Source organism: Eutrigla gurnardus (genome assembly GCF_963514095.1).
Source record: "Eutrigla gurnardus genome assembly, chromosome: 11".
In the NCBI taxonomy this organism is placed as follows: domain Eukaryota; kingdom Metazoa; phylum Chordata; class Actinopteri; order Perciformes; family Triglidae; genus Eutrigla; species Eutrigla gurnardus.
Genome location: NC_139925.1, coordinates 2,560,020 through 2,588,001, shown reverse-complemented (window position 1 = coordinate 2,588,001; position 27,982 = coordinate 2,560,020). Strand labels below are relative to the sequence as shown.

At 44.3% G+C, this 27,982-nt stretch overlaps 1 protein-coding gene across 2 annotated transcripts in view; it reads left to right on the top strand.

The window, feature by feature from the left end:
- The window catches only part of stk32c (serine/threonine kinase 32C), a 73,859-nt gene that overhangs the window by 30,525 nt on the left and 15,352 nt on the right, over positions 1 to 27,982 (top strand). For both annotated transcript variants that reach the window (XM_084020957.1, XM_084020956.1), the window contains exons 3-4: positions 15,560 to 15,711; positions 25,397 to 25,570. In XM_084020957.1, the coding sequence (XP_083877083.1) occupies positions 15,593 to 15,711; positions 25,397 to 25,570 (293 nt within the window). In that variant the 5' untranslated portion in view covers positions 15,560 to 15,592. The remainder of the gene's footprint in view (positions 1 to 15,559; positions 15,712 to 25,396; positions 25,571 to 27,982) is intronic.

Below are 27,982 nucleotides of genomic sequence, written 5' to 3'. Positions count from 1 at the left end.
GTGCATGATGTTGATATTCTACTATTATTTACTTGATTACATTCGATTTATAATTGTATAAAATAAACCTTTAAACCATAAAAACATGCAAAGACACGGGAACGTGTTTGTGAGAGTTAAGAATCAGATGTGTTTACCTCTTTACTCTGCAGTGAAACATGATCTGTGTGTGTGTGTGTGTGTGTGTGTGTGTGTGTGTGTGTGTGTGTGTGTGTGTGTGTGTGTGTGTCTGTGTGTCTGTGTGTCTGTGTGTGTGTGTGTCATAGACTTAACGAGGTGCTGCTGCATCCCAAAGTAGGGGTCGACTGATTATCTGCAGCGATATACATAGTCCTCTATCTAGTCCTCTATCTAGTCCTCTACATAGTCCTCTATCTAGTCCTCTACCTAGTCCTCTATCTAGTCCTCTACATAGTCCCCTATCTAGTCCTCTATCTAGTCCTCTACCTAGTCCTCTATCTAGTCCTCTACCTAGTCCTCTATCTAGTCCTCTATCTAGTCCTCTACCTAGTCCTCTATCTAGTCCTCTATCTAGTCCTCTACCTAGTCCTCTATCTAGTCCTCTATCTAGTCCTCTACCTAGTCCTCTACAGAGCCCCCTGTATAGTCCTCTACATAGTCCTCTATCTAGTCCTCTACCTAGTCCTCTATCTAGTCCTCTATCTAGTCCTCTACCTAGTCCTCTATCTAGTCCTCTACAGAGCCCCCTGTATAGTCCTCTACATAGTCCTCTATCTAGTCCTCTACCTAGTCCTCTATCTAGTCCTCTAAATAGTCCCCTATCTAGTCCTCTATCTAGTCCTCTACATAGTCCTCTATCTAGTCCCCTATCTAGTCCTCTATCTAGTCCTCTACATAGTCCTCTATCTAGTCCCCTATCTAGTCCTCTATCTAGTCCTCTACATAGTCCTCTATCTAGTCCCCTATCTAGTCCTCTATCTAGTCCTCTACATAGTCCTCTATCTAGTCCCCTATCTAGTCCTCTATCTAGTCCTCTACATAGTCCCCTATCTAGTCCCCTATCTAGTCCTCTATCTAGTCCTCTACATAGTCCTCTATCTAGTCCCCTATCTAGTCCTCTATCTAGTCCTCTACATAGTCCCCTATCTAGTCCCCTATCTAGTCCTCTATCTAGTCCTCTACATAGTCCTCTATCTAGTCCTCTATCTAGTCCTCTACATAGTCCTCTATCTAGTCCTCTATCTAGTCCTCTATCTAGTCCCCTATCTAGTCCTCTACATAGTCTCCTATCTAGTCCTCTATCTAGTCCTCTATCTAGTCCTCTACAGAGCCCCCTGTATAGTCCTCTATCTAGTCCTCTATCTAGTCCTCTACAGAGCCCCCTGTATAGTCCTCTATCTAGTCCTCTATCTAGTCCTCTACAGAGCCCCCTGTATAGTCCCCTATCTAGTCCTCTATCTAGTCCTCTATCTAGTCCTCTACATAGTCCTCTATCTAGTCCTCCACAGAGCCCCCTGTATAGTCCCCTATCTAGTCCTCTATCTAGTCCTCTATCTAGTCCTCTACATAGTCCTCTATCTAGTCCTCTACAGAGCCCCCTGTATAGTCCCCTATCTAGTCCTCTATCTAGTCCTCTATCTAGTCCTCTACATAGTCCTCTATCTAGTCCTCTACAGAGCCCCCTGTATAGTCCCCTATCTAGTCCTCTATCTAGTCCTCTATCTAGTCCTCTATCTAGTCCCCTATCTAGTCCTCTACATAGTCTCCTATCTAGTCCTCTATCTAGTCCTCTATCTAGTCCTCTACAGAGCCCCCTGTATAGTCCTCTATCTAGTCCTCTATCTAGTCCTCTACAGAGCCCCCTGTATAGTCCTCTATCTAGTCCTCTACAGAGCCCCCTGTATAGTCCCCTATCTAGTCCTCTATCTAGTCCTCTATCTAGTCCTCTACATAGTCCTCTATCTAGTCCTCTACAGAGCCCCCTGTATAGTCCCCTATCTAGTCCTCTATCTAGTCCTCTACATAGTCCTCTATCTAGTCCTCTACAGAGCCCCCTGTATAGTCCCCTATCTAGTCCTCTATCTAGTCCTCTATCTAGTCCTCTACAGAGCCCCCTGTATAGTCCCCTATCTAGTCCTCTATCTAGTCCTCTATCTAGTCCTCTACAGAGCCCCCTGTATAGGGAGGGAAGAATGAATGACTATATTTTGACCTACAATGAACTCGTGAGATTGTTGCCATCAGACAGACTGCAGTTGCTCTGATTGCTGTTTGGAGAGTTGCCCTCCAGCTTCCTCTTGCCCCCCCCCCCCCCCCCAGTATACAAGTGCTCTCGTTTTTTGATTTGCTTTCCCTGAAATCAAACCTGTCTGAAGTCTGTGGTCCGGACCGGAACCACCAGACCCTGATGGCCCGTCGTAAAAGAAATCAGGAATCTGTCCTCTCCTCCCTGTGTCTCTCTCTCTCTCTCTCTCCCTCTCTCTCTCTCCCTGTCTCCCTCTCTCTCTCTCTCTCTCTCTCTCTCTCTCTCTCTCTCTCTCTCTCTCTCTCTCTCTCTCCCTCTCTCTCCCTCTCTCTCCAGTTGGAGGGTTTTTATGGACTCGACAGTAAATAAGCCTGTTTGGACAAAAGCAATATGATATTATGGAGAATAAAACCCGGCATTAATATTGTTAAAGTGCAGCTCTCTCTCTTCCTCTCTAAAGTTTGGGTCCAGGTGTGTGTGTGTGTGTGTGTGTGTGTGTGTGTGGGTGTGGGTGTGGGTGTGGGTGTGGGTGTGGTGAAGAGTGATGGAGGCCGGGTGTGATTATCTCCACGGCGACGGAGGATATAGCTCATCTCTAGGATGCCTGCTGGAGGGCTGGATGGCCACATTCAGCAACCGGGAGTCTGGATAATTGCCTGCTCCCCTGTTGCTCTCTCTGTCTCCTGCCACCCCCCTCCCCCCTCCCCAAGGAGCATCAGACTTTTTTTCCCGCCTTCCCTTTGTCACTCCCATCTCGTCGTTTCCTTCGCCACAGGGCTCATTAAGGCCCGTGGCGAGCGAGTTGGAGAGAGTGGACGTGACGGTCATCGGCACCGACAGCAGTTTAGTGACAGCTCTGTGGGACGGTAAACATTTAGAAGGGAGGAGGAAGGTCAGAGGTAGAGCCGGGGCTCAGCTGGTGGTTTCCAACATCACACACACACACACACACACACACACACACACACACACACACACACGGGTGTGGGTGAACCCTCATTAGTGGCCTGATGGAAGTAGAAAGGCAGAGAAATAAACGTGGGAGATGATACGGCGAGGGAGGTTGTGACACCCTCATCATTTCAGGGGAAGTAACCAGAGTCTGTGGAAAAGGTCAGCATGTGATGAAGTCTTTGTTAGGTTTTTCCTCTGCGTGGGCCCTGCAGGGCTCTGAGGCAGCACCCTGAGAGTCCTGCAGGGCTCCCAGACCCTGAGAGTCCTGCAGGGCTCCCAGACCCTCACAATCCTGGCCTTGCCTCCCGGCTGCAGGTATAAAGAGCTCAGACGAGAACAGTTTTTTTTTCTATGCAGCAGCAGCAAAGTACTGCCGCAGTGTCGCCCTCGGCAACCTATTAGCCTAGAAATGTATGCCGTTCCATTAAAGTACACCTCTGTAGGCTCCACAAAGCTCCAAGAAGAAGAAGAAGAGGAGGAATCGGTGGCCATATGGATAAAACAGCTTCAGGGCCCTGAACGGCTGCTCGAGCAAATCATCCAGAGAGCTCTGAAATGTAAAACAAAACTCTCCGTGTCAGCGTTGTTTTGTTTCTACCATTTTATCCCTTATCTTTGTATCTGTTGGATCCAGAATTCTGAATCCAGAGGCTTTTGGAGGCGTTGATATTAACATTCCTGCCAACAAAATCCAAAATGTACTTGGAGAGGAAACGAGAGCTGAACTCTAACTCGTGAACTCTAACTCCTCAAAGCAGCGTTTCCGTGACGAAAGGGTTAAATTCTTCTCGTGTTGGTTCTCATTCCAACCGTTCGTCCCATGAGAACACAGAATATCTTTATTAAACTTGGACAGAGGGTTTTTTGTTCCACCTCCTCACTGATGTCGACTCGGCTCCGCGGAGAATGAATTACAAAAGTGTGACGGTTGTTTCTAAGGACATGGTTGGGTTTAGTGATGGGAATCTGATGTAGAACGATGATTAAATGACTTCGGTCCTTTAATCATCGATGCTTCTGACCTGAACCTGCACGTCTGCATCGATCACAGAATTTAACAGATATGGTTACGGCTGTGATTGGACATTTCTTATGAGTAGGCACAGGATGATATGGAATATACTGTATGGAGATATATATATATATATATATATATATATATATATATATACATTACAATACTGTAATTTAACATTTTTTTAGGTATGGGATCATCCCATACCTAAAAAAATGTTAAATTACAGTATTCTAATATGTTTCAGATGTATCAAAATGGGGAAAAGGAAATATAAAAAATGATATAAATAAATAAAACTGTATTCTTATGTCATGAAAAGTACTGGCAAAATTGTCAAGTACAAATGTGTTTGAAATCAAGTCAAAAAATCAAGAATATTGCGTGCCAATTCTTCCACTTGTTTTGTAAATTACTAAAAAAAAGCTTGTAACTAACTGAGTCTTACTGAATCAGTCAATGAATTATTACAAGTACATTCAAGAGCAAATACATGCATGTATATGCATGTATATGCATGCAGCACTCATGAGTGTTGCTGATTTTAACAGGGTATGCTATTATTATTCTATGTTGTCAAACTGCATCACCATCATGTGACATGAAGAAGGTTATTGGTATGTATGACACGTCTTAGCTGTCATGAAACATGCGATCAGACACCTCCAGTAGACCTGAAGAGAATATACATGAGAAAGCCTTCGAGTCTCCTTGACGTTGTGAGACACCTGTAGTCTTCCTCACGTCATCCCACCTTCATCCATCAGTCAGCGTTTCCTTTCTTGTCGACACGCAACGCACTAATTAGAATTCTGCTTTACTTCCTTTTCCCCTCGTTGATGTAACCAGATCCAGCAGAAGTTCAAACTGGGATATTAGTTAGTCGTAGATGCACCAGCTGGATACTCTGGTGGGATAACGACCTTATTAAACGTATCGACTTCATAGACCGTATTTTAGAAGAGGACGTCGTCATGGTGACGTCACCCGCTGGATTGTGGACGACGCTTCTGAAACCTCCAGTTTGGCATCTTGGATTTTTGTGGTGAAAGTGACCATATTTGGACTGTGGGAGGAGTGACGGGTGGATCTGATGAACCCTGAGCAGCAACCTTACTGGATCTGGATCCATCTGGATTCTGGTGTTGAAGTCATCTTAGGTTTGGAGAGATTTTTGGATATAGTCTGTGTTGGCAGTTACCCTGGCTGTCATCTGAAGTCATCTGAACTGCTTTTGGGAGAGAAAACGTGGTTTGACACTTGAGTTTGAATTCAAGCCGTTCCTCTGATGTTTTGCTCGCTGTATAATGTGGGGGGATTTCCTGCGGCTGCTTCAAAGACTGAAGTATCTCAGGCTGTTAGAGGAACGTCGGCTCTGGATGTGTCATATTTGTAGCTTGAAAGCTGCTTGTTAGCGGTCACGCCTGCTTCCGCGGTGCAACCGGCGCTGTGCAGAGGGACGGCCGGGCTCAGCCAACGCTTCCAACCTTAAAAAGTGCGTTCGGCTCGCTGTCCTCTCTCGGAGCACTCACGTCATCGCACCGGCAGCGGAGGCAAGCTGAAAGTTGATCTGAGGGGAAAGATGGATGTCAGCACTTAATGTGGAGTGTATTTGTGCTGAAGTTAAGAGGACACAAGCCTCCCTCCCTCCTCCCCTCCTCCCCTCAGGCAGTGGTCTTCTATCTGTTCCTGTTCCCCCATGTTTCTCAGTTGGAGGCTTCTGGCCGACTTGGCAGTTACCTGACCTAGAAAACAGAAAAATCTGCAGCTCCCTGACTGAGTCCACTAAATTTAACACCCCACCCCTTTTTCCTCCTCTCTGTAAGCCATGTCATCCCAGGAGCGTCAGACCTCACGACAACAATTGATTCGACGGCTAACTATAGCGGTATATGGTAAACATGATGCTCTGCTTTGAAGCCTAACACTGGAGTGTTTTTATGATGTGTTGAGCTAATAAGCATTTAGAGCGTGTTCAAGGAGGGAGTAACATTGAGATCAAGCAGAGGGAGGTCGGGGGGTAGATGGAGAAGAGCCGGAGGCAAGGCAGAGGTCTGAGGTGCAGATCTAGATCACTATTTCTGAAACGGATGAAAGATTTAGGAGCGGCAGAATGGGGGAAGTTGGGGGCATTTATTTTTATTTTTGTTTGAGATTATGGCCGCCCAGAGCCCCGGGGGGGAGGGGGGTACACAAGGACAGACTCCCTCACGTGATCACCAGAGATGTCAGCGGATCACCTGATACCTGACGAAGGTGGCCGAGCCGGTAAGAGAGTCCGCCCCAGGACCTTGGGTCCACCTTCTGATCTGACAATCATCACCTTACTGTTGCTCTGTAAATACTGAATATAGCTGTTTGGGTAGTAGCACACAGCAGGGCAGTAGTATGGTATATCACTGTATTCAGAAATGAGAAAGTCAGAGATGGCGAAGGCCAAAATGCTGAACTGGGGGATCAAACCTGTAGTCCACAAACCAACGGGTGATGTCACCACTTCTTATATACAGACTATGGTTCGGATCAAGAATAATATTCACATTCTGTGTGAAAGAACTTGACAAAAGGTGCCAAAAATATGATGATGTGCAAATCAATTGCAAGAAAGAATAATAAAACGCTGTTGTGTCGAGTTCAACAAAGGATAAACAACACATTTTTCTTTATTAAAAGTTGTGTTATTGTGGCTTGTGGTAGTTTCACGATTTTTAAACGCAGTAGAATTTCTCATCTTTAAATCAGCGTTTAAGAACAGGAACAAACTAAAAATAACTCCCAACAACCAAACCCAAATCTTTGAAAGCTTTATCGTAGGCAGCTGATTTAGGTTTTTTTTTAGAGCCGTTTCTCATCTCGTCCAAGAAGCTTCTTCAGTTCTAACCATCTAGTGGGGAGTTCAGGTCTTTAATACTGTTAGCACTTTGATGGGGGTGAAGTATTCCCATGGGTGTTGGATGGGTCACCTGAGAGTCGTTGACTCGTCCAATCAGGATCTTTCTACAACCCCTCGATCAAACCGCCTGTCTTCCTTGGACAGAGATAGCGGTTTAGGAACGCCAACAGAGGAGACGGTTTAAGACAGAACATATCAGCTGTCCTCAAATCAGTCCCTAGACAAATCAACAACCATCCACGACTCTCAGGTGACCCATCCAACACCCCGTTCAGACCAAACCCCAACCAAATTGCTAGGAGTCACATGATCCTCACAGTATTAATGATCCTAGAGGTTAAATACCTGAACTCTCTGCTAATCAATTTGAACTGAAGAAGCCTCAAGGACGAAGAAACGTCTTCAATAACCTAAACCAGGTCAAGTTTCCTATAATAAAGCTTTCAGAGATCACCAGGACCTGGATGACTGAGGATCTTCACAGACGACCAAACCCTCACAAACTCTCGTCTAATATAACAATAATGTCACCCAGCTCTGTTATTAGTGAAAATCCCCTGTGATGGACGAAGGCTCGTAATGAACCTTCCTATTTTAAGCATAGTTCGTGGTTGCCTATAGGCCCGTGTGTCTCTATGACTCTGGCAGTGCAATGCTCCACTGTTAGGCATCCCTCGGTTAATAAACGGGGAACTGAAGGAGCTCCAAGTCTTTCTAATACCACAGAAGGCATATTTGTAAGTGCCTTGAGTTTGTTAAAAGTTTTAATGAATTTGGAGGAGGAAGCTCCTCTTGGGTTTAATTAAGCTGAGCTAAAGAATTACCTGCGTGACCTAATGGATTGTTTTTTAACATCAGTATGCCTCAGTCGCACCAGCCACTTTCACAAACAGCCTCTCCTACCCGAGCTAATTGGATTCTTTTTAGTCAAGTCGATGCATTTTATCGTGAATTCACCAAAGCCTGTGGAATCATTGTCCAATGACCTTACCGAATGAACATCACATCCACCCGTTCAAGCAACCGGGTAAAAGTTAGAGTCGGACAGAGCATCTTCTTGTTCAAGCAGATAATTCACGTTGAGTCTAAGGGGAGTTTTTAGGGCAAATTTAGGACGACTGGCGCTTTAAAACTCTTGCTGTCTGAGATGTTTTATATTTTATATACGTTAGGAATCATAATACAGCAACTCTCTGATGGTCTATCGAATATGATTTGCTGATTAACTATCATTATGTTGCCTTTTTTTAATTAAAAACCAGATTCACATTGCTTTTAATACTGAGTTCACAAGCCGATGATATTCTGTAATCGCCGCTTGTCTGGCTAAATGTAAATCTTCAGAGGTTCTTCCAACGTATGGGTGAATGACTGGTTCTGGCTTTATTCACAGTGCTTACTTAATGTCTGATCAATCGCAGGGAGGCGTTAGTGGGCCAGGCGCCGGCGGCCGACCCGACGGAGATTAACTCCAGGAAAACAGCCCGCCAAACTCCTCCTTATTAGCGCCGTTCTCCTTCCTCAGCACTGATTAAATAATGATTGTGCTGCAGAAAAACACAACTTAGTTTCATGCATCAGAGCTCAAGATTATTAAGAACAAAGACGGGCATCGGATACAAAAGGATGAGGATGAGACGGATGGGTGTTTCCATCTGTAGCGTTTTCTGTCATCCTCGCCGTTTGAATTCCTCCACGTCCAACGACTCGGCACTCCCAACGCCGTCCACGGAGGAATCGATAGGTCCGATAGCTTTACTCTGTGTGTGTCGCCGCCGCCAGAAAAGCTCTCTTCAGTAAAGATAAACCGCTGAGGCGTGCAGCTGCTGGTCAGAGATTACAGCCGGTGGGGTGACAGCGTTTCACCCGGGGGGGCGCCGCTGTCATCCTCCATCGCCGCTCGGAGACGTGGAGCCAAACTATCACCTATCAGCAGCCCTGTTTTTATTTCTCTCCTTTGATTGTATTTGCTCGTTAACCGCAACAGCATTCAAGCTCCTTGTTGGAGCCCGACAGCCGTCCTGCCGAATTCATGGGGAAGTTATCAACCAATCACGTTGTTTGGAACGGTGATGTTCATGACATATTTAAACGTACGAACACAGTCTGTGTATAAGAAGTGGACCTAGTCTTCGTGATGTCATCCGCGGTTTGTGGGCTACGGTTTTGCAGCCTTGAGTGGCCATCGCCATCTGAAAGGAAATTACCATATTTGGACTGCGGCGGAGCGACGGGTGGATCTGAAGAACACAAGCGTCAGCGACCAGAGTCAGCGCCCCCTGATGGCCAGTAGAGAAAAATGCAGGTTTACGGCACTTCAGCGTTTTGGCTTTACTTTTCAGAACTGAAAGTTGACTCCTGGAAAAGACTAAAAACCAGAATGTTTTCTCCCAACAAACAGAAAGCTCTATTGTTGTTCACAGACTATTAATAGCACTTCAATGAGCCACACTGTTGCGCCTTCATTACCACCAACACATTAGAGAGCTCACTAGCAGGTCACTTGCAGCTGAAAATACTTCCAAACAAACACACTATTCACCGTACATCCATCTTGATTAAGTGGTTTCTTAAGTGTCAAACTCTTAATAAATAATACCAACATTTTAATGTTTTTCAGAAAGTCCCTTTTTTTTTGTTGGATGACTTGTGCTGGCTCGAGGCTACAAAAAAACCAGAGCCTGGTCCAGTGAAAGTGCCAATTCTTCAGCCAGCTCTGTCCTCAGATGCAGCCAGCGGATAAATTTGGCTCCGTCGTCAGATTGGCCCTGGCTTCCACCCTCCCTGCTCAGGGAAGAAAAACTCCCAAAATGACCTTTATCTGTGACAAATATTCAAAGGCAACCCAAATAGCAGGTGTTTCCTGAATTAGAATTGAACAATGAAAAGCTTGCCTGCAGTTTAATAGCTGGACGGCTGATGCTGACCATTAGCATTTTGGAGATAATGTTACAGAATTAATTAGGAACACTTTAGAGTCCATTACTGCTCGGGAGGAGAGAACCGGGTCCTCCGAAGCCGTCGCTCTGCCGGTGCCTCGGCCCTAAAACCCCCGGCAACGGCGGTGGCAATCTTCCATCTCACAGGGTTTCAACGGAGGTGAAAATGTCGGTCATTCATATGCAAAATAGCCTGCAAAAAATTCCCGCCTCACGGCGCCTCGCCTCAAGAAAATATTACTTTCTTCTGCCCCATACTAAACTGGTCTAATGCATTGAATTGCTAATAAGCCCAATGAATACATGAATAAAATGCTTTTTAGAAGTTGTCATTTAACTCCGCTGACCGGCTCCTGAGGATTCCAGATAAGACGGGCAGCGGTGAGAGATGATTCGACGGTGAGAAACTCTGGGTTTTTATATTCGACGCGGCAATCGTTAGTCTTTAATAATAGAAAGTCTGAACATAGCTGGATGCAATGCAACGATCCGTGCTGAGCAACAGACAGGAAGACACGGATGTTTGTCGATGTGTACAGGGTTCCTATGGGTGCTGGAAATCCTTAAAAACACTTGAATCTTAGTGTGGTGTTTTCCAGGTCTGAAAAGTGCTTGGATGTAGAATAAAGGTCTTGAAATGTGTGTTGTATGTGATGACATCTATGATAGAACAGAGGAAAGAAGATCTCCATATTTGAGGGACTGAAAACAGCATTTTGTGACATTTCTTTATGAAAAATGACTTTTGATGATGAACAGATGATGAAAATAGTTGGTGATTATATTTCTGTGGATCTGTTAGTGGAATTAGTTTTCCTTTCATTTGTGGTCCATATAAGCTCTTGATAAAGCCTGGGGTATCTGATGAACACGGATCTTGTCCCGCCGCCGACAGGTTGAGCATTCACATGCAGATGTCTGTTGATGGAGATCAGCGTGTTCCTGACTTGATTGTGCATCATCAGATTTCTTGTTCTCTGCACCGTAAACACTCAAAGCTGTTGACTGTGGTCGGTATAATTCACGGTGTCAGCGAGCCAACAGGTGAATGTACGTGATCGGAATATTTCATTTCTCTGATTTTGCTGCTGCTTCACCCTTAACATTCCCTAAATGAGAACCGTAATAATTTAGATGAATTTCCTTCCATGCATCTCACTATGCTCTGACTTTAGCTTTAAATAGATGATCCACCACATTGATCACGTCGCTTCCTCGTATCGGATCATATCTCGTAGAAAACGTGTCATGTACCAGTAATATTCACTCATTTACTCATAGAACATCTCCTCTCCGAGTTCCTGTAAGTGTTTCTCACTTGCACTAGGTATTGCGATGTTACACCAGAGCGTGCACAGTGGAGGTCTCTTGTGATTGGCTCCCTCGTTGAAACAGACTTTTGGCATGCTCCATTAAAGGATGCTACTGCTTTAGCTCCCAACAGAGCCATAAATAAGATTTCCAAAATAAAACCTTGCTTTCTCGTTCCCTCGTGATGAAATTTGCCTGAACATAAAATGGACTATGGTGCATATGGGAGAGAGGCTTATGTTGCCTTAACAGCAGCAGAATGAAAATGTAGAGAGATAACCTTCTATTTTTTTGGATTCAACTTTGGCAGAGTGTAAAGGAGTTTATTCAGTCTACGTTTCAACACGCTGCAGATGTTGCAAAACTGGCCTGGCTGACAGCAAAGAAACTGGGTCTGTTGTGCTGAGCTCAGGGAGGGAGGCCTGGAGCGCTGCCTTATCATGCTGAGGGCTAAAGAAATGTCCAGGAAGGAGGTGTGAATGGTGGGATTGATAGCGAGACAGGATTATACAACCCTTTTTTGCTGATATTCCACATTTTTTAATTGAAAAGTGGCTTTTCCCCCCCAGAATCATATTTTCTTTATAGTGATATGTCATGTCCAGCGGATCAGTATTTCAGTCTAGGGCGATATAGCATTTTCTCACGGTGGAAACACTTGAAAAAGCTGTCTGGCTCGCTGTCATGGTAGAGATACCGTTTATCCTTTATTTATGCAGGGAGACCTTAAAACCCATCTAAAAAAACTGCCATTTTAGAGCTGTCAGCACATTTTGATGATTATTGGGATAATTGTGAATTTTGCAGCGTAAAAGGGGCAACTGGTGGAAGGGTTTTTTAGGGAGTTGGTGATGGGGGGTCCCTGGACAGAGGGTGTCCTCAGTGGACAGATAGCAAAGGCCAATTTGTGATTTGGGGGCTATATAAATACAATTGAATGAAATCTTATCGTGGATAAACTGCATGCAGTCTAATCTGACATCAATGCGACAGCAGGAGTTGCAGGAATTTGGTCTAGTAGGAGATCCAGACGGAGTCGAGTCGGACCTGGCACTCGACCCGAGTGCTCAAGGGGGAAACCATGAGCATGATGAAATAGATGGTGGTTTACACGATGATATATTTGCTCCCATCACCACATGGATAATGTTCATTTTAACACCTCATTAACCCTGGTGTTCATTCTTAAAATCTTGAAAAATTGACTGAAATAAAATCCTGAGTGCTGCTGGGAATCTATCCTTGTGATGTGGTGGTATTTTAAATATGTCAGGCATCTTCAAAGTAACTCATTGCAAGATGAAATATATTAAAGCCTTGCATCTGTACAGCTGCACAAACATCCGTCCGCATTGGTAACAAGGGAGGATTTTTTTTTCATCTCTGTTTTTCTTCGACTTAAAGAACAAACAAATGAGAAAATGTCCTGCTGAGGTGGGTGTTTTTTTGTTTTTTGCAGTGCATCGGGCCAGAGTGCTGTGGAAAACAGCCATCTGTCTGACTCAGAGACCTGTGCCTTGGTGGACAATTCAATCTGGCTCAGACCTTCCGTCTATATAAGCGAAATAGCAGGGGGCTGTTTAGCTTTTAATGCTTCACAGGATGGTCAAGTGCTGCACTTGGGGCACCAGGGAACACTTTTTAGAGCCAAAACAGCTGCTTAGGATCCCTTGCTGAAGTACTTTGAATAATGATGTGAACTTCATTCTTTTGTGAGGTCGCAATGTGTACACGTACACAAGAAGAGACCCAAGGAGGGCGTTTTTAAGTGTGTTTCAAGGATGAATAATGATGTTTCCTGCTGCCACGGGAATATTTTCATACCCAAATCTTTTGTGAGAAATTGGATGTCTACTTTAGAAATCTAACCTGAGTTAAACCAGGCAGCAACCTCTGGGTCTGAAAAGTGAAGCCAAATCCTGAAGTGCCTTGAACTTGCATTCCTCTCTATTGACCATCAGGGGGCAGCTCCACTGGTTGCAGAATGATTGAAATCTAGGGGCACCACAATGTTCTGTGCTGGTTGTGCCCATTACTATGCAAGCTACAGCACAGACTGTACTTGATATCCATTTTTATGCAGACGATACAATCTTAAGATAAAATATGTTTACCTAAAATCTAAAATTCTATTTGATTTATTTATTTTTGTGTACATAACGGCAGCATTCTGAAGCCAATACGAAAGTGCCTTAAACTTGCATTCTCTCTTCTGGCCATCAGGGGGCGACTCCTGCTTGCAAAAAGAAGTCTGATTGCATGGAAGTCAATAAGAAAATGACCCAAATTCTCACTTAATTTATTATTAAAAATCCCCATGTGGTAAGGGCCAAAAATGCAGAATTTGAGTCTTCAAAACCGTAATCCACAAACCCAACGGGGGTTGGCCGGATTTCTCTCTCCAGTTAAGGAAACGAGGGTTCTTGTTTACAAAGTATTGAAGGAATCTGCTGAAAGAAATGACAACCTACTGATAATTCTGGGCGTCTTGTTAGTCATTTTGTTTTTGAAGCCCCTATGTGTTTTCCCTCCGGCCCACTCATGCATTTCACTGACAGTATTGAGCGTTGGTGGTATCCCTTCTCCACAGTCATGCAAATTAGATCTTAGCACCCTTTGAAAACTGCTGTGAAGCCACATTAAAGGACAGATCCAGCTTTTTTCAAGTCTATTTTAATTCCCCATGTCATATGCTGACATATGCTGAATGCTGAGAGAGTAATTTGGTTTCTGTATTCATTCCCTCCTCTCCATACTGGCCATGAAGAAATCCCCTTGTAGCTCCGATAACTCTCATTATTCATTTGGCATATGAGTTTGGTATTAATCCAAACCTATCATATCCTTCTTGTTTCTTGTTGTCAACCATCTAATTGGACTATAAAGCAGGGACTCTCCGTGTGTTTGTGTCCTTCATATCTCAAGAACTGTTCATCTGATCTACTTCACTCTTGGCGGGTGAAGGACCTCAGGACTTTGGCAATTTGGACACATTCCAATACATTTTGAAGATACCGCCCGCAACGGTTCTTTATAGGCCGTGGCTCATTGACTGCAGTTTGATTTTGCCGCTGGATGTTGGATTTACTACTTACTTTACAACCTTACTGGATCTGGATCCATGTGGATTCTGGTGTGAAGCTGCTAACAAAGTTAGCTTCATAACTCAAGGTCAACTTTACAGCTAAGTGTTAAAGTCATCTTAGTAGCTAACCCCCCCGCCCCCTAAAGCATCCCCTGCTTTCTGGTCTGGTGGACTCTAAATGGACCATAATGTACTAAATGAACATCATGCTGGATTGAAGAAGACTTGAAACTAGAGATTGAGACCATAAACTCATGTTTACAATGTTTACTGAGATAATACATCAAGAGAGAAGTAGGACCATTTTCTCATAGACTTCTATACAACCAGAGAGGAGTCGCCCCCTGGTGGCCAGCAGAGAGAAGTAGGACCATTTTCTCATAGACTTCTATACAACCAGAGAGGAGTCGCCCCCTGGTGGCCAGCAGAGAGAAGTAGGACCATTTTCTCATAGACTTCTATACAACCAGAGAGGAGTCGCCCCCTGGTGGCCAGCAGAGAGAAGTAGGACCATTTTCTCATAGACTTCTATACAACCAGAGAGGAGTCGCCCCCTGGTGGCCAGCAGACAGAATGATAGTTTAAGGCACTAAAGCCTTGGCCTCACTCTTCAGATCCGGAACAGGAGCGACGGTTTATTACCTTATTTCTCTGCAGCAGACACACGGTCGGTGTAATGATTGTGGTTGCCACGGTAATGTTACTGTAATGACTCTGACCTCTCTGGAGCTCCGTCCCACTCCTGACCTTTCACAGCCACTTCCTGACAAAACCACCAAACTTGATGAATAATTAATGGGGGTGATTTGAGGTGCTTTCCGCCTCAAACTTCTGAATGAAGTTCATTAGAGCTGCTCGGCACGTCAGCCTTTTTCTGGCTCAACAATCGCATTAATCAACAGCTGAAAGATGCCTCGGGCTTATTTTGAAAACGTATTTCATTTGCATAGCGGTGTCGCTGCGTTTGTCATCAACACCTCAGCAGTTATGTAATTCTGTTTCCCTGCCAATACAGGGAATTCAGTTGCTGTTTTCTTGTAAATTCTCAGCTTTTGTCTGAATACACATTCATGATTTAAAACTAACATGCTTATTTCTCTCTCTGTCTCCCTCTCCCCCTCGTTGTCTCCCTTCGTCTGTCCTCACCATGCTGCAGGTGTGCATCGTCCAAAAGAGGGACACGGAGAAGATGTACGCCATGAAGTACATGAACAAGCAGCAGTGCATAGAGAGAGATGAGGTCCGAAACGTCTTTAGAGAGCTTGAGATCCTACAGGAAATAGAACATGTTTTTTTAGTAAATCTCTGGTGACTATCTTGTTTTTACACTTTCAATGTGGTCTGCACTGCTTGTGTCGGTCGCCTGCTTTGTCTTTGTCTGTGCATTTTGTACTTTTACCCCAACCCGACGCTCAGAAATCTGCTGCACTCCGAAAATCGATGCAATCTTAGTGAATATTATGATCCTAGTGTTGCATGCTCCCCACAGCTTTGTCATTCATTTAAAAAACGTTTCATCATCGTGGAATGAGTTTATCGGAAAGTCTATCAGATTAAATCTGTAGTTCAGTAAAATAATCGCAGAAAATGTCACATTGAATGAAAAGAGGACGACTTCCTGTTGGCTTTACGCTGTAGGTCCAAGAGGCTTTTTTGTTCACCTCCACACATTACATATTCTCCCCAAATTTCATATGTGTACATCAAAGCTGAAGGTGGGGGCTTTTACTTTGAAAAATGTTCAGAGGAGCCAATTTGACCCAAAGTTTGATGAGGAAGTTGATCATGTGTTTTTAGTAACACTTCCACTGCTTGTGTCGGTCGCCTGCTCTGTCTGTCTGTCTGCATGTTTATATATTCCTTTACTTTAGTGCATGCTCTAAGATCCATGTTATCCTAGGGAATATTAATGTTCCTAATGCTGCATGCACTCACATTTCTTGAAATTTCATTTTTTCTTGAAGCAAATTTTCCTCCAGAAACCCAACAGCCATTAAAGTCGAGAAACAATTTACACAGCTAGAGAGAGATTTTGGGATATTAATTTAGAGTCCCTGCGCCCGTGAAGACACACATTTGTGATAATTACTGCGGTTTGAAATGACCTCGCTCATCTTCCCTCGAGTCTTGATATGTGGGTGAACGGAGGCTGCTTTCATTATTCACCGCTCATCTCCGAGCGGGACACATTTCTAAATGTAATTGGGGACCTGGCACGCCATTCACGGCGTATTACACAAAGCACTTTACTCCACTTGTAAAACGCCGGAACGGGATTGCTCGTGCCGATCGTCGCTGAGAAGAGTGTTTGCCTGCCGGCAGAATGTTGTTTTTTGTTCTGCGTTACCTGTGATGGATTGATTTATGTGTAGAGGGTAGAGGTGTAACGATTCATTCGATTAATCGATGAATCGATAGTCAGTCCTATAGATTCTACTAAATCGATCTGCTACAATAAATAAATAGAATGAATCGTTTTGGCTTCACCAATAATCGATATAAATGCATTTAATCGGATGAATCGTGATTCTTATTTATGATTAATGTTTTAATACGTTTAAGACACTCTCTCCCCTGCCAGCATGTAGTCTATTGAAAATGTTAAAAATAACTGAGCAATGTTTAATTACATTTTTGTATTCAGCATAAAATATTATGCAGGTTTACTTTTTTCTAGAATAAATATGTTATTTTTCACCTTTCAGAAGAATACAAATAGTCTCACTTGCATTATTGCATGTTTATTTAATGGATATAGAATTTTGATTACAAGTTACAGAATCGAATCAAATTGTTAAAAAAAAAAAATTTGTCCTTGAATCGAATCGCCAACTAATCGAATCGAATCGCTGTGAAGCCAAAGATTCCCACCCCTAGTAGAGGGTGAAGTAGATGAATGGAGAGAGTCGTGGTGTGAGTGGTTTGAGTTTAAATCCGTGGGATATCGTTGCCGGCTGGAGGAGCCACTCTGCTCCGACACACTGAGGGCATTTTAATGAGCGTACAGTACTCGGCCTGTGTATTTTTTATAGTATAATTCCCTGCAGGAGTGTGTTGCTGCCAAAGCCTTCTGTGTTCTAGTTTCCCCATGTGTTGCTCTCTCTCTCTCTCTCTCTGCATCCAGCCCTTTATGAAATGCCCATTAGTGACAATGATGCTAAACAGCATCGTTACGTGGGAATGAGAAGTTTTCGCACCTCACGCCTCCTCGCTCCGAGTTGTCCAAGAGGGGAGATAATATCATAAACACTTATTACAAATGCACATACCTATCTTCTGGTTCCCTCGTCTCAAAGTAAAGTTTTTAGTTTTTTTTTTAATGAGTTTTTGGTGAGAAGACAGAAATACAGTCCGTGGTCAACACAAGATTGAGATATTTAAATAAATAAATACGTAAATAAATCATTCTGGTGAATTCTGAAGCTTGCCGTTAAAATGCGGTTTGCTAACAAGCGGCTAAATGAGACTACAAAACACCATCGCACCACCTGGTCCGCCTCTAAAGAAATCGTGTTTTCAGACATAAGCGTTTTCTGTTAGTCAAGGGAACCAGTGTGATGCTAACCTCGGTAGGTAGGTAGGAAGATAGGTAGGTAAGTAGGTAGGTAGGTAAGTAGGAAGATAGGTAGATGGGAAGGGAGATAGGTAGGTAGATAGGTAGGTAGGTTGGTAGGTAGGTAGATAGGTTGGTAGGTAGATAGATAGGTTGGTAGGTAGGTAGATAGGTTGGTAGGTAAGTAGGAAGATAGGTAGATGGGAAGGGAGATAGGTAGGTAGGTAAGTAGATAGGTAGGTAAGTAGATAGGTAGGTAAGTAGGAAGATAGGTAGATGGGAAGGGAGATAGGTAGGTAGGTAGGTAGGTAGATAGATAGGTTGGTAGGTAGGTAGATAGGTTGGTAGGTAGGTAGATAGGTTGGTAGGTAAGTAGATTGGTAGGTAGGTAGGTAGATTGGTAGGTAGGTAGGTAGATTGGTAGGTAGGTAGATATGTAGATTGGTAGGTAGGTAGGTAGGTAGGTAGGTAGGTAGATAGGTTGGTAGGTAGGTAGATAGGTTGGTAGGTAAGTAGATTGGTAGGTAGGTAGGTAGATTGGTAGGTTGGTAGGTAGGTAGATAGATTGGTAGGTTGGTAGGTAGGTAGATAGGTTGGTAGGTAGGTAGATAGGTTGGTAGGTAAGTAGATTGGTAGGTAGGTAGGTAGATTGGTAGGTAGGTAGATATGTAGATTGGTAGGTAGGTAGGTAGGTTGGTAGGTAGGTAGATAGGTTGGTAGGTAGGTAGATAGGTTGGTAGGTAAGTAGATTGGTAGATAGGTAGGTAGATTGGTAGGTAGGTAGATATGTAGATTGGTAGGTAGGTAGGTAGGTAGGTAGATTGGTAGATAGGTAGGTAGGTAGATTGGTAGATAGGTAGGTAGGTAGGTAGGTAGGTAGGTAGGTAGGTAGATTGGTAGATAGGTAGGTAGATAGGTTGGTAGGTAGGTAGATAGATATGTAGATTGGTAGGTAGGTAGATTGGTAGGTAGCTAGGTAGATAGGTTGGTAGGTAATATTGTGAATGACACTTCGTCCTGTGTTTAGTCTAGAATACCGTTTGATTCCTTCGCCCTGCAAACCAGTCGGAAGAGGAGTGAAAATACATCTTCATCAAGTGCATGGATTCACACAGATCTTCTAAAGCTGAAGCCTTCTGTGTTTCTTGGTGCACAAAATAATTTTAATTGAAGAAAAAGTTGTGCTTGAGAGAGAGAGAGGAGAACATAGTGATGCTTACAGGAATCAATTTGTAGAGTCTCCGTTAAGTTTGTTGTGCTTCCGTTTACACGACAGCGTTGCTACGTGTTGCACCTGAACGCCTCACCTGAACTGTCTGCCGGGCCGGTAATGAGACCAGTGCTGATGAGAAGCGTCGCTACATCTTCCCACCGTCTCCCCTCACTGTATAACAAACCAGCAACCTAATTGGTTCACGGCGTGGAACTGTTGATTCAGCGATGTTCCCCACAGATCGCATCGTTGCCAGTATCCATAGTCCTGTCAAAACACAGCGTTTTGCATTTCATGGCGTGAGGCAATTTGGCACTTCAGTACGTTATTAATGAACGTGTGATGGACCAGCTTTTTCAGCTTTAGTCACGAGAAACGCCCGCTTTGATAAAGCTTCAGTGGAGTGTTTTATTTCATCTTCTTCTTCTTCTTCTTGATAGAGTGCCAGGAGGGAACCAAAGACACACTTAAAGGGACAATATGGGAAAAAGACACGAAACAGCTCACAGGAAGTAATGATTCCTGCTGTCACGGTCGGTGTGGGGGGGGGGGGGGGTGTTTGGCAATGATTTGCTTTGTCAAAAAAAAAGATGTTCAGACTAAGAGGATTTGTAAGGTTTTCCTGCAGCTCTTACCTCCACACAAAGGCTCACTTTCTGTCTCCGAGCGGGGGTTTCGCTTTCATTGAGATGCTGCGCTTTTTTTCAAACAAGCTTTTCGGAGAGAATTTCATCAGGAAGGAACCTCGGGGGGCCCACGCTGAGTCCTGTCTGCCGAGTAAAGGCCGCCTTAAACTTGGGCAGGTGTCAAGTTTGCAGCCCACAATAATTGCAGCGACGGTTCCCTCGCCGCGTATAGATGGGATGTGTAGGAGTCCAGGGTTCACTGAATGGATTAGCTCGGAGGAGGGAAAACAAATCCACACAAATCCTTGTAAGAATTTTGACACATGAAGGACTCTCCTCCACCCCGGAATCTCAGAAGTCCAGGTCAAGCAAAGATAAGCAGCATCGTGGTGTATGTGATCCCTCGGGTCCCCGGAGTACAATACATAATTATAAAAGCAAGGAAGAGCCTTCAGCGTTACATCACAACACATCACTCTCAAACAGCATCACCCGCTCTCCGCCCTGAGGGACCCCAGAGATGAAGAGATGAATCATGACCAAATGGACGCTGCCACGCCACTGTCAAAGACAAGAAAAAACCCAACCGTTCGGCTAGCGGCGGTCGTCAAAGAGTCAGAGCTTTGAACGCCGTCCCCCTGGGATCGTCTTAAAGGATTTGAAAGGTTTCAAAGCCAAAACGGTGGTGAGTCAGGATGGTGTACGGCTCTCCTCTTACTGTCCAGCCCTTCATCCGAGTCGGAGAGGAGTGGTGAGGATTGATGTGTCCTGCTCAGCCTCCATCAGCAATATTGATTTCAGGCCTGCATGAAACAAGGCCTGAGGAAACTCTGGAAGCAATTAGACATCACACCCACCGGTCAGCCATTATGACAAGACGTGTGAGGGGCGGCTTAGCCTTAAATCGTCTTCAAAATAAGACTGTTTCTCTCATAGACGTGGACAGGAAACACTGGAAAGACCACCAATAGGCGTTGTCAGCGTTGCTAGCTGGGAAACTCTTGCAACAGACGCCTCAAAAGTAGCGGATTTTGAGGAAAATCATCCCGACAACCAGAATAGAAAGTATCAAGATGTAATTTTACAGAACAAGTAAATGAAATTACTTTTTATTTCGTTCTTTAATGGAGATACTGGGTTGTTCTTTAATGGAGATACTGGGTTGTTCTTTAATGGAGATACTGGGTTGTTCTTTAATGGAGATACTGGGTTGTTCTTTAGTGGAGATACTGGGTTGTTCTTTAGTGGAGATACTGGGTTGTTCTTTAATGGAGATACTGGGTTGTTCTTTAATGGAGATACTGGGTTGTTCTTTAATGGAGATACTGGGTTGTTCTTTAATGGAGATACTGGGTTGTTCTTTAGTGGAGATACTGGGTTGTTCTTTAGTGGAGATACTGGGTTGTTCTTTAATGGAGATACTGGGTTGTTCTTTAATGGAGATACTGGGTTGTTCTTTAATGGAGATACTGGGTTGTTCTTTAATGGAGATACTGGGTTGTTCTTTAATGGAGATACTGGGTTGTTCTTTAGTGGAGATACTGGGTTGTTCTTTAATGGAGATACTGGGTTGTTCTTTAATGGAGATACTGGGTTGTTCTTTAGTGGAGATACTGGGTTGTTCTTTAATGGAGATACTGGGTTGTTCTTTAATGGAGATACTGGGTTGTTCTTTAGTGGAGATACTGGGTTGTTCTTTAATGGAGATACTGGGTTGTTCTTTAGTGGAGATACTAGGTTGTTCTTAAGTGGAGATACTGGGTTGTTCTTTAGTGGAGATACTTCCAGTACTTCCAGAGTCCATGTAGTTGGATCTTTAAAGTGAGAACGGCTCAGGGAACTCACCACGTTGATCATTCTTAGCTCATGTAAAATCACTACAGAGCTGTCACTTCCTGACACCAGTTTAGCTCTCGCCACACCCAAGAAGAATCACTGTTTAAACACAAAAACAGTTTTGTACAGCAACCTTTGAAGGACTTTTAGTGAAACTGCTCTGTTTTAAAGAAGTTTTAGTAGGACACGGCTTTGAAAGTGCAGCATGTGGAACCAGGCCATGGAGGTGTTGTGTCTTAAGGCTGCAGAGAGGACGGGCAGCGTTCACTCGCCGCCGCCGTTGCCTCCGAATCCTCGGAGGAGCGTCTTGTGATTGAGTTGTGCTGCAAAGTTCCGGGCCGGCCCACCTATGTCATCAACTTTTATGTAGGCCAAGTGAAACTTTGCAGACCAGCTCGAGCCAACAGAATCACAAGCTCTTGTTTCTCTGTCGCTTTTTCCCTCTCTGCCTCCCTGGGCTCATTTTTCATTGTGGCCTGATTATTTCAGCCTGTTCCTTGTACTCCTTCCAGCCGGCTAACCTTCCTCTCTCAGTCGCTGTGACTGTCGCAGTCTCGTCCTGTCCTGGCCCATCCAACACGGCCTCCTCCTGGTTTCCTGGACAGTAACAGCTCTCCTCCAGGTGCCAGATTACTGCCAGGTGCAATTCCTCTGTTCTTGTGAAGCATCACTCAATAAATTGTCTTAATGTTTCACGGGGAGGGGCAGATAAAATGAGATTAGCTGTAAAACATGAATTTGAAAAGTTTTCCAGTGCGTGTATTAGGCTTGGGTGGTATTACAATATTACAGCATAACACGGTATTTAGAAATCCACAGGCTGATGTGATGTGTTGTAGTGACCAGCAGACACTACCAGAGGTCAGTGTCTCTACAGCGTAACGGGAAGCTGAGCTCAGCGACTCAGTGTTTGTTGCCTTAAAAAGCTGATAGTTTAAAGTCCTGGTGTTAGGTTTGGGTTAGTTTTGCTTCTGGAAAAAAAAGATAGTTGATGTGAACTTTGACGGCACATTTTCAAGGGTTACATCCGTCCAGTTTTGACTTGTAAATGTATTTTATTTTATTTTATTTCTGTTGTCTTTGCTGAAGTTTATTGCCGCATTTCAATCAGCTTTATGGGTGCAGCCACCGATCAGCTGATATTGAAATCGTTTGATCGGTGGTCTCTGACTGACCTGTACAACATGTGGTCTGACCTTGTCAGGAGGCAAAATATTAATGTGGTGAAAAGCTTGGCCATCATGGAGCAAGATGAGATGCAGTGACCCCCCCCACTAATGAGGACACACTTTATCCCCTCAAAGGCATTCAAGGCTTCGCACTTACTTGTACTCTTGAAAAGTGATGGAAGTCGAAAAAAAGGCAGCTTCTACAATCAGTGACTCTTCAGGAGATCCAGAGCTACATGATGTCCTTGAATACCAACATCTGAATGTATTTTTCCTTGCACTGGAGGGCTAGATGAGGAGCTGCTGGCTGGTTGGAGGTTGTGCTGGCATCCGATTAGGATTCTACCTTCACAGCTCCTTGTAAAGGTATTGTGGGTATACCCATGTGGGAGGAGAGCCGAGGGTAGACCCTGAGCATGCTGGGCACGTTTTTATATCTTCTGATTCGGACTTCGGATTTCCCAAGGGAACATGCTGGAGGAACTGGAAAAGGAGCAGGCCTGGACCCGCTTAATGGCGCAGTATGCTAGTTACTAACTAGCTCCTACGACATGAATAAGGGGGCGGGGGGGCGTCATACAGAGAGATGAGATGCAGTGACCCCCACAAATGTGGACACACTTCATCCCCTCATTATGGTATTCATGATTGTATAAAGGAAAGGTGATGGAAGAAGGAAAAAAAGAGCTCTTGGGAGTCGATTTCTGCAAAGTGTTCTGTGGTCCCGCAGAGGTCTAGATAGTAGCTCACATTAGTCCAGAGACCAGACCAGACTATGTTGAGGAACCAGAGATTATCTGTGGTCCCCCAGAGGTCTAGATAATAGCTGACATTAGTCCAGAGACCAGACCAGCGCCGTAGTCTCTCGTGTGCTCCAGTAGTCGGCCCACATCTGACGTGTCTCTATCACCTCAGCGAAAGCGAGGAAGGAACTGACAACCGGGCCGAGCCGCCGCCACCGTTTGCTGGACTGAAGCAGCGTTTTCACATGTCGAGCGAGGAGGCCGATCCGACAGCTGGATACTGTGAATCAGACTGTGACAACGAGGTGATAAAAAGGTGACAGTGAGGAATCCCTGCCAACGGTGACAACAACCTGGGGCCGGGCCATCTGCCGAGGCCGCTCTGTGTTTTAATAGTGAGGCCCATCTCAGGGCAGGTTTTGGGGGGGCCGCGCTGATGTCACTTCCTGTGGAGTGCATGCTGACAGGACTGTTTCGCCTGAACAAGAAGAGTCTTGCTCCAACAACTGTCTTTGATGGTGGTTTTACTGAGTCGGTAGAGTGAGCTTTCCGCCCGTTATCCATCCCATCGTCTGAAAGTCGAGACGCTTTCATCAATTAATCTACGCCATGTTTTAGCAGAAAAAGAAAAACCCTGCAAATGGAGTTTTTTTCCTTTGGAATAGATGAAATGGTTTTCACTCTGCAGCAAACACGGACCTCATCTCTCTCATAGAGAGGTAGGAAATTGCACCTGAATAGGACCAATCAGATTGTCCCGAGTGTTCGGGGCGACGTCTGAAGACACGGAGGGGAAACCTGCAGCTATAAACAGAAGTAATATCGGCAGAATATCAGAGCTTTAATGGGGAAAAAATGAAGAATTGGTTCTGTGGCAACCACATTAAACCGAGTCTGATAGAAGAAAACCAACGAGGCACCATCAGTTTATTTCCCCTCCTCTGCCACGCAGGGCCTATTAAAATATTAATCTGCCCTTTTTTTTTTCTCAGATGAGAAATTAGATTCTGTTCCCAAAGTAAAGCGGTTTGTTCACCCGTGTGGCTTCATGTTTTGTTCGGTGATGTAAATTGCAGAGTGCCATGTTACTAAATCACCACTCTGTTTTTAATTTGACGAGCGTGATTAGAACGCCTGATTGACGCCGCGAGCAGCCTTCAATTAAGTCACGTCGTGCAAAGATGGGGCTGTTTTGTTTTTACCAGCTTTACTTCAATAAAGGTCTTTAAATGTGTGTTGTATGTGATGACATCTATGATAGAACAGAGAAAAGAAGATCTCCATATTTGAGGGACTGAAAACAGCATTTTCTGACATTTCTTTATGAAAAATGACTTTTGATGATGAACAGATGATGAAAATAGTTGGTGATTATATTTCTGTGGATCTGTTAGTGGAATTAGTTTTCCTTTCATTTGTGGTCCTTCTGTAAAAAGCTGTCTCCAAACATCATGTTGGTTGTTTAGAGGACAATAACATCTCATTTAATGTGATGAACAAGTGACATAATAAGTAGACTGAATACTGACCATTGGATTGATACAAATATGGAGTTTACCACAGCTGGAAGGGGCTGGAAAATCATGGAAATGCACCTGGAAATGCTTGGAAAGTGCTTGAATTTGACTTTGGAGAAGGTGCAGGAACCCTGTGACATACATCAGGTCTTCCCGTGTCTTGTAGACGATTTCGTCGTCCTCGTGTGGGTTTCTGTTAACATGCATGTGTCTGCAGCCTTGCTTGAAGAGCCCATGAGTCCCTGTGCTGTTTGTGTGTTCAGTCTTTTGTTTTATGAGGTTTCTCTCCACACTGGGCAGTGAGTGAGTACTCCCTCCCCTCCTTCCTGGTCCCAGGTACTCGTTCCAGGATGAGGAGGACATGTTCATGGTGGTGGACCTGCTGCTGGGAGGAGACCTGCGCTACCACCTGCAGCAGAACGTCCAGTTCAGCGAGGACGCCGTCAAGCTCTACCTCTGTGAAATGACGCTGGCGCTCGACTACCTGCAGAACCAGCACATCATCCACAGGTAGGCCATTCATCCTTCTACCTTCAGAATTTTATTTACTATTATTACAGTTATTGTTACCGACCCTGCAATACGACGGCGTATTTGGGCCACTGTAGGGGGGGGAAAACAGCCGAAAGAAGGGGGCAATATTCAGAGAAAACGTGGCAAATTTAGGAGTTTATTATGATGCTACCAACCAGCATCTATGCTAGCTAACGTCCCATGAATGTACATGTAAGTTTCTAATGAATCATCCCAACGCGTGACAACGCCTCGTTAAGGTCCTTAGGGTGATGATGTTGATGCTTATTGTTGCTTTTATTTATATGACATTGTCATCTTATGGGTGTTTATTGATCGGGGGCGGTTGGGCTAAGATGCTAGCGGTAGCTTTCACTTGTTGTCATAGCAACGGCAAACATCCGGTTTTAGCGGAACCAAGAAACTTGTTTTTATCGGCTATATATATTTATAAACTGGCACATTTGCAAGTTTACAAAAATCGCTAATTGGCGAGTTTATAAATATACAGTATATAGCCGATTAATTAGAAAAATAAATGCATGGGAAGTTAGCTAGCATAAACGCTGGCTGAATTATATCTGCCACAACAATCTTGTCGAGAAAATCTAGATCGGTGTTTTAGAATCCCAGTGTGAGATGAGACATCTTATTGTCTGGGTTTTTGTTGATTTTTTTTTTAAAAGATCGGAGCGAGATGGAAAAATAACTAATATGTAATGACTTGTTAGTTTTAAGTGTTGTTTATATTATATTGTGCACTGATTGTTGTGTCTGTTCTGCCGGCTGCTCCACAAATCAGGGATAATAGAGACACCTTGAACAAATGCCTTCACACCTCAAAGTAACCAGGGTTGGGTCGTTATATACTTTTGTTTCATCAAATATACTAAATCCCAGTTTCACTTTTTGTTCTTGCGTTGAAGATGAACTCAAGGTTAGAACTCCATATAACTTTTAGTATTCAAGAGGTTTCCTTCGCTGCGTTGTGCTTCTCTCCGGCTCGCAGCGTTACTATCGGTGATTTATGAATGTCATGGTTTACTCTTAGGGCTGGGAGTCGAACGCTGAAATTAATTCAAGGGTCTCTTTTCTTCATTGTGCAAGTGCGTTATCTCCTCTATTCCAGAGAGAAAAGCACTCTTAGTGGATCAAGGTCACGGCGACCTTCCAACTCACTTAATGTGCAATTCTTTAGGCCGTAAACACGACTCGAGTGTCTCGGTAGACCTGAATAGATTTACACCGCTATCATTGTCCTGTCGGTTAATCTCGCCCGCTTCCACTTTGACCTCAGCGGTGAGGACGACACGACATTACTCTTCCAGAGGAGAGCGGGACCCTACCAAGTATATAAGAGGTAGCCGTGACCCTACTTCTCTCTTGATGTATTATCTCAGTAAACATTGTTAACATGAGTTTATGGTCTCAATCTCTAGTTTCAAGTCTTCTTCAATCCAGCATGATGTTCATTTAGTACATTATGGTCCATTTAGAGTCCACCAGACCAGAAAGCAGGGGATGCTTTAGGGGGCGGGGCTTACCTGCTGATTGACAGGTCTCTACCACGCTACCAATGCTAGTTAGCTACTAAGATGACTTTAACACTTAGCAGCTTCACACCAGAATCCACATGGATCCAGATCCAGTAAGGGTGCTTGTGCTTGTGTTCATCAGATCCACCCGTCGCTCCTCGACAGTCCAAATATGGTCACTTCCTTCACTGGTTGCTAAAAATATTCCAAGATGCCGAAATTGAGGCTTCAGAAAAGCCAAAACAAAAGCCAAAACAAACCAACGGGTGACGTCACCATGACGACGTCCACTTCAGGGGTTAGTAGATAAAATCTAAGTATTAGACTGAAAAATCAAAAGGAGTCTCGTGTGTCTGAAGGTTGTGTGGGCTGCAGGTATAACCTCATCCAGGTCTTCGGTATCCAGGAGTTTTTTATTTCCATATATAACTGTAGCCCTGATGTTTGTTCTGGTAATTGTTCCCATCCATCATCCTCAACCGGGTTGGACTCGCTGTCCACAGCGTTTGTCCAGATGTGCTGAGCTCAGCGGTTTGAGTCCGTGCAGTGTGATGAGCGGCGGATCCCTGCAGACGGCACATTTAGAGCCACAGATGGCTGGAAAAACAGTTTGAAACTTGTTCAAAGCCTCATTTGGGCTACAAACAACTGTGTGTGTGTGTGTGTGTGTGTGTGTGTGTGTGTGTGTGTGTGTGTGTGTGTGTGTGTGTGTGTGTGTGTGTGTGTGTGTGTGTGTGTGTGTGTGTGTGTACAGTGCACCAACCCCATGTTTTCTGATTAACATTTAGCACAGCAACATTTAAAAAAAGCACACAGCGTATGAAGCACGACGCCTGCAGGTGTGTTAAAGTCTTTTACAGAATAGAAACCAGAG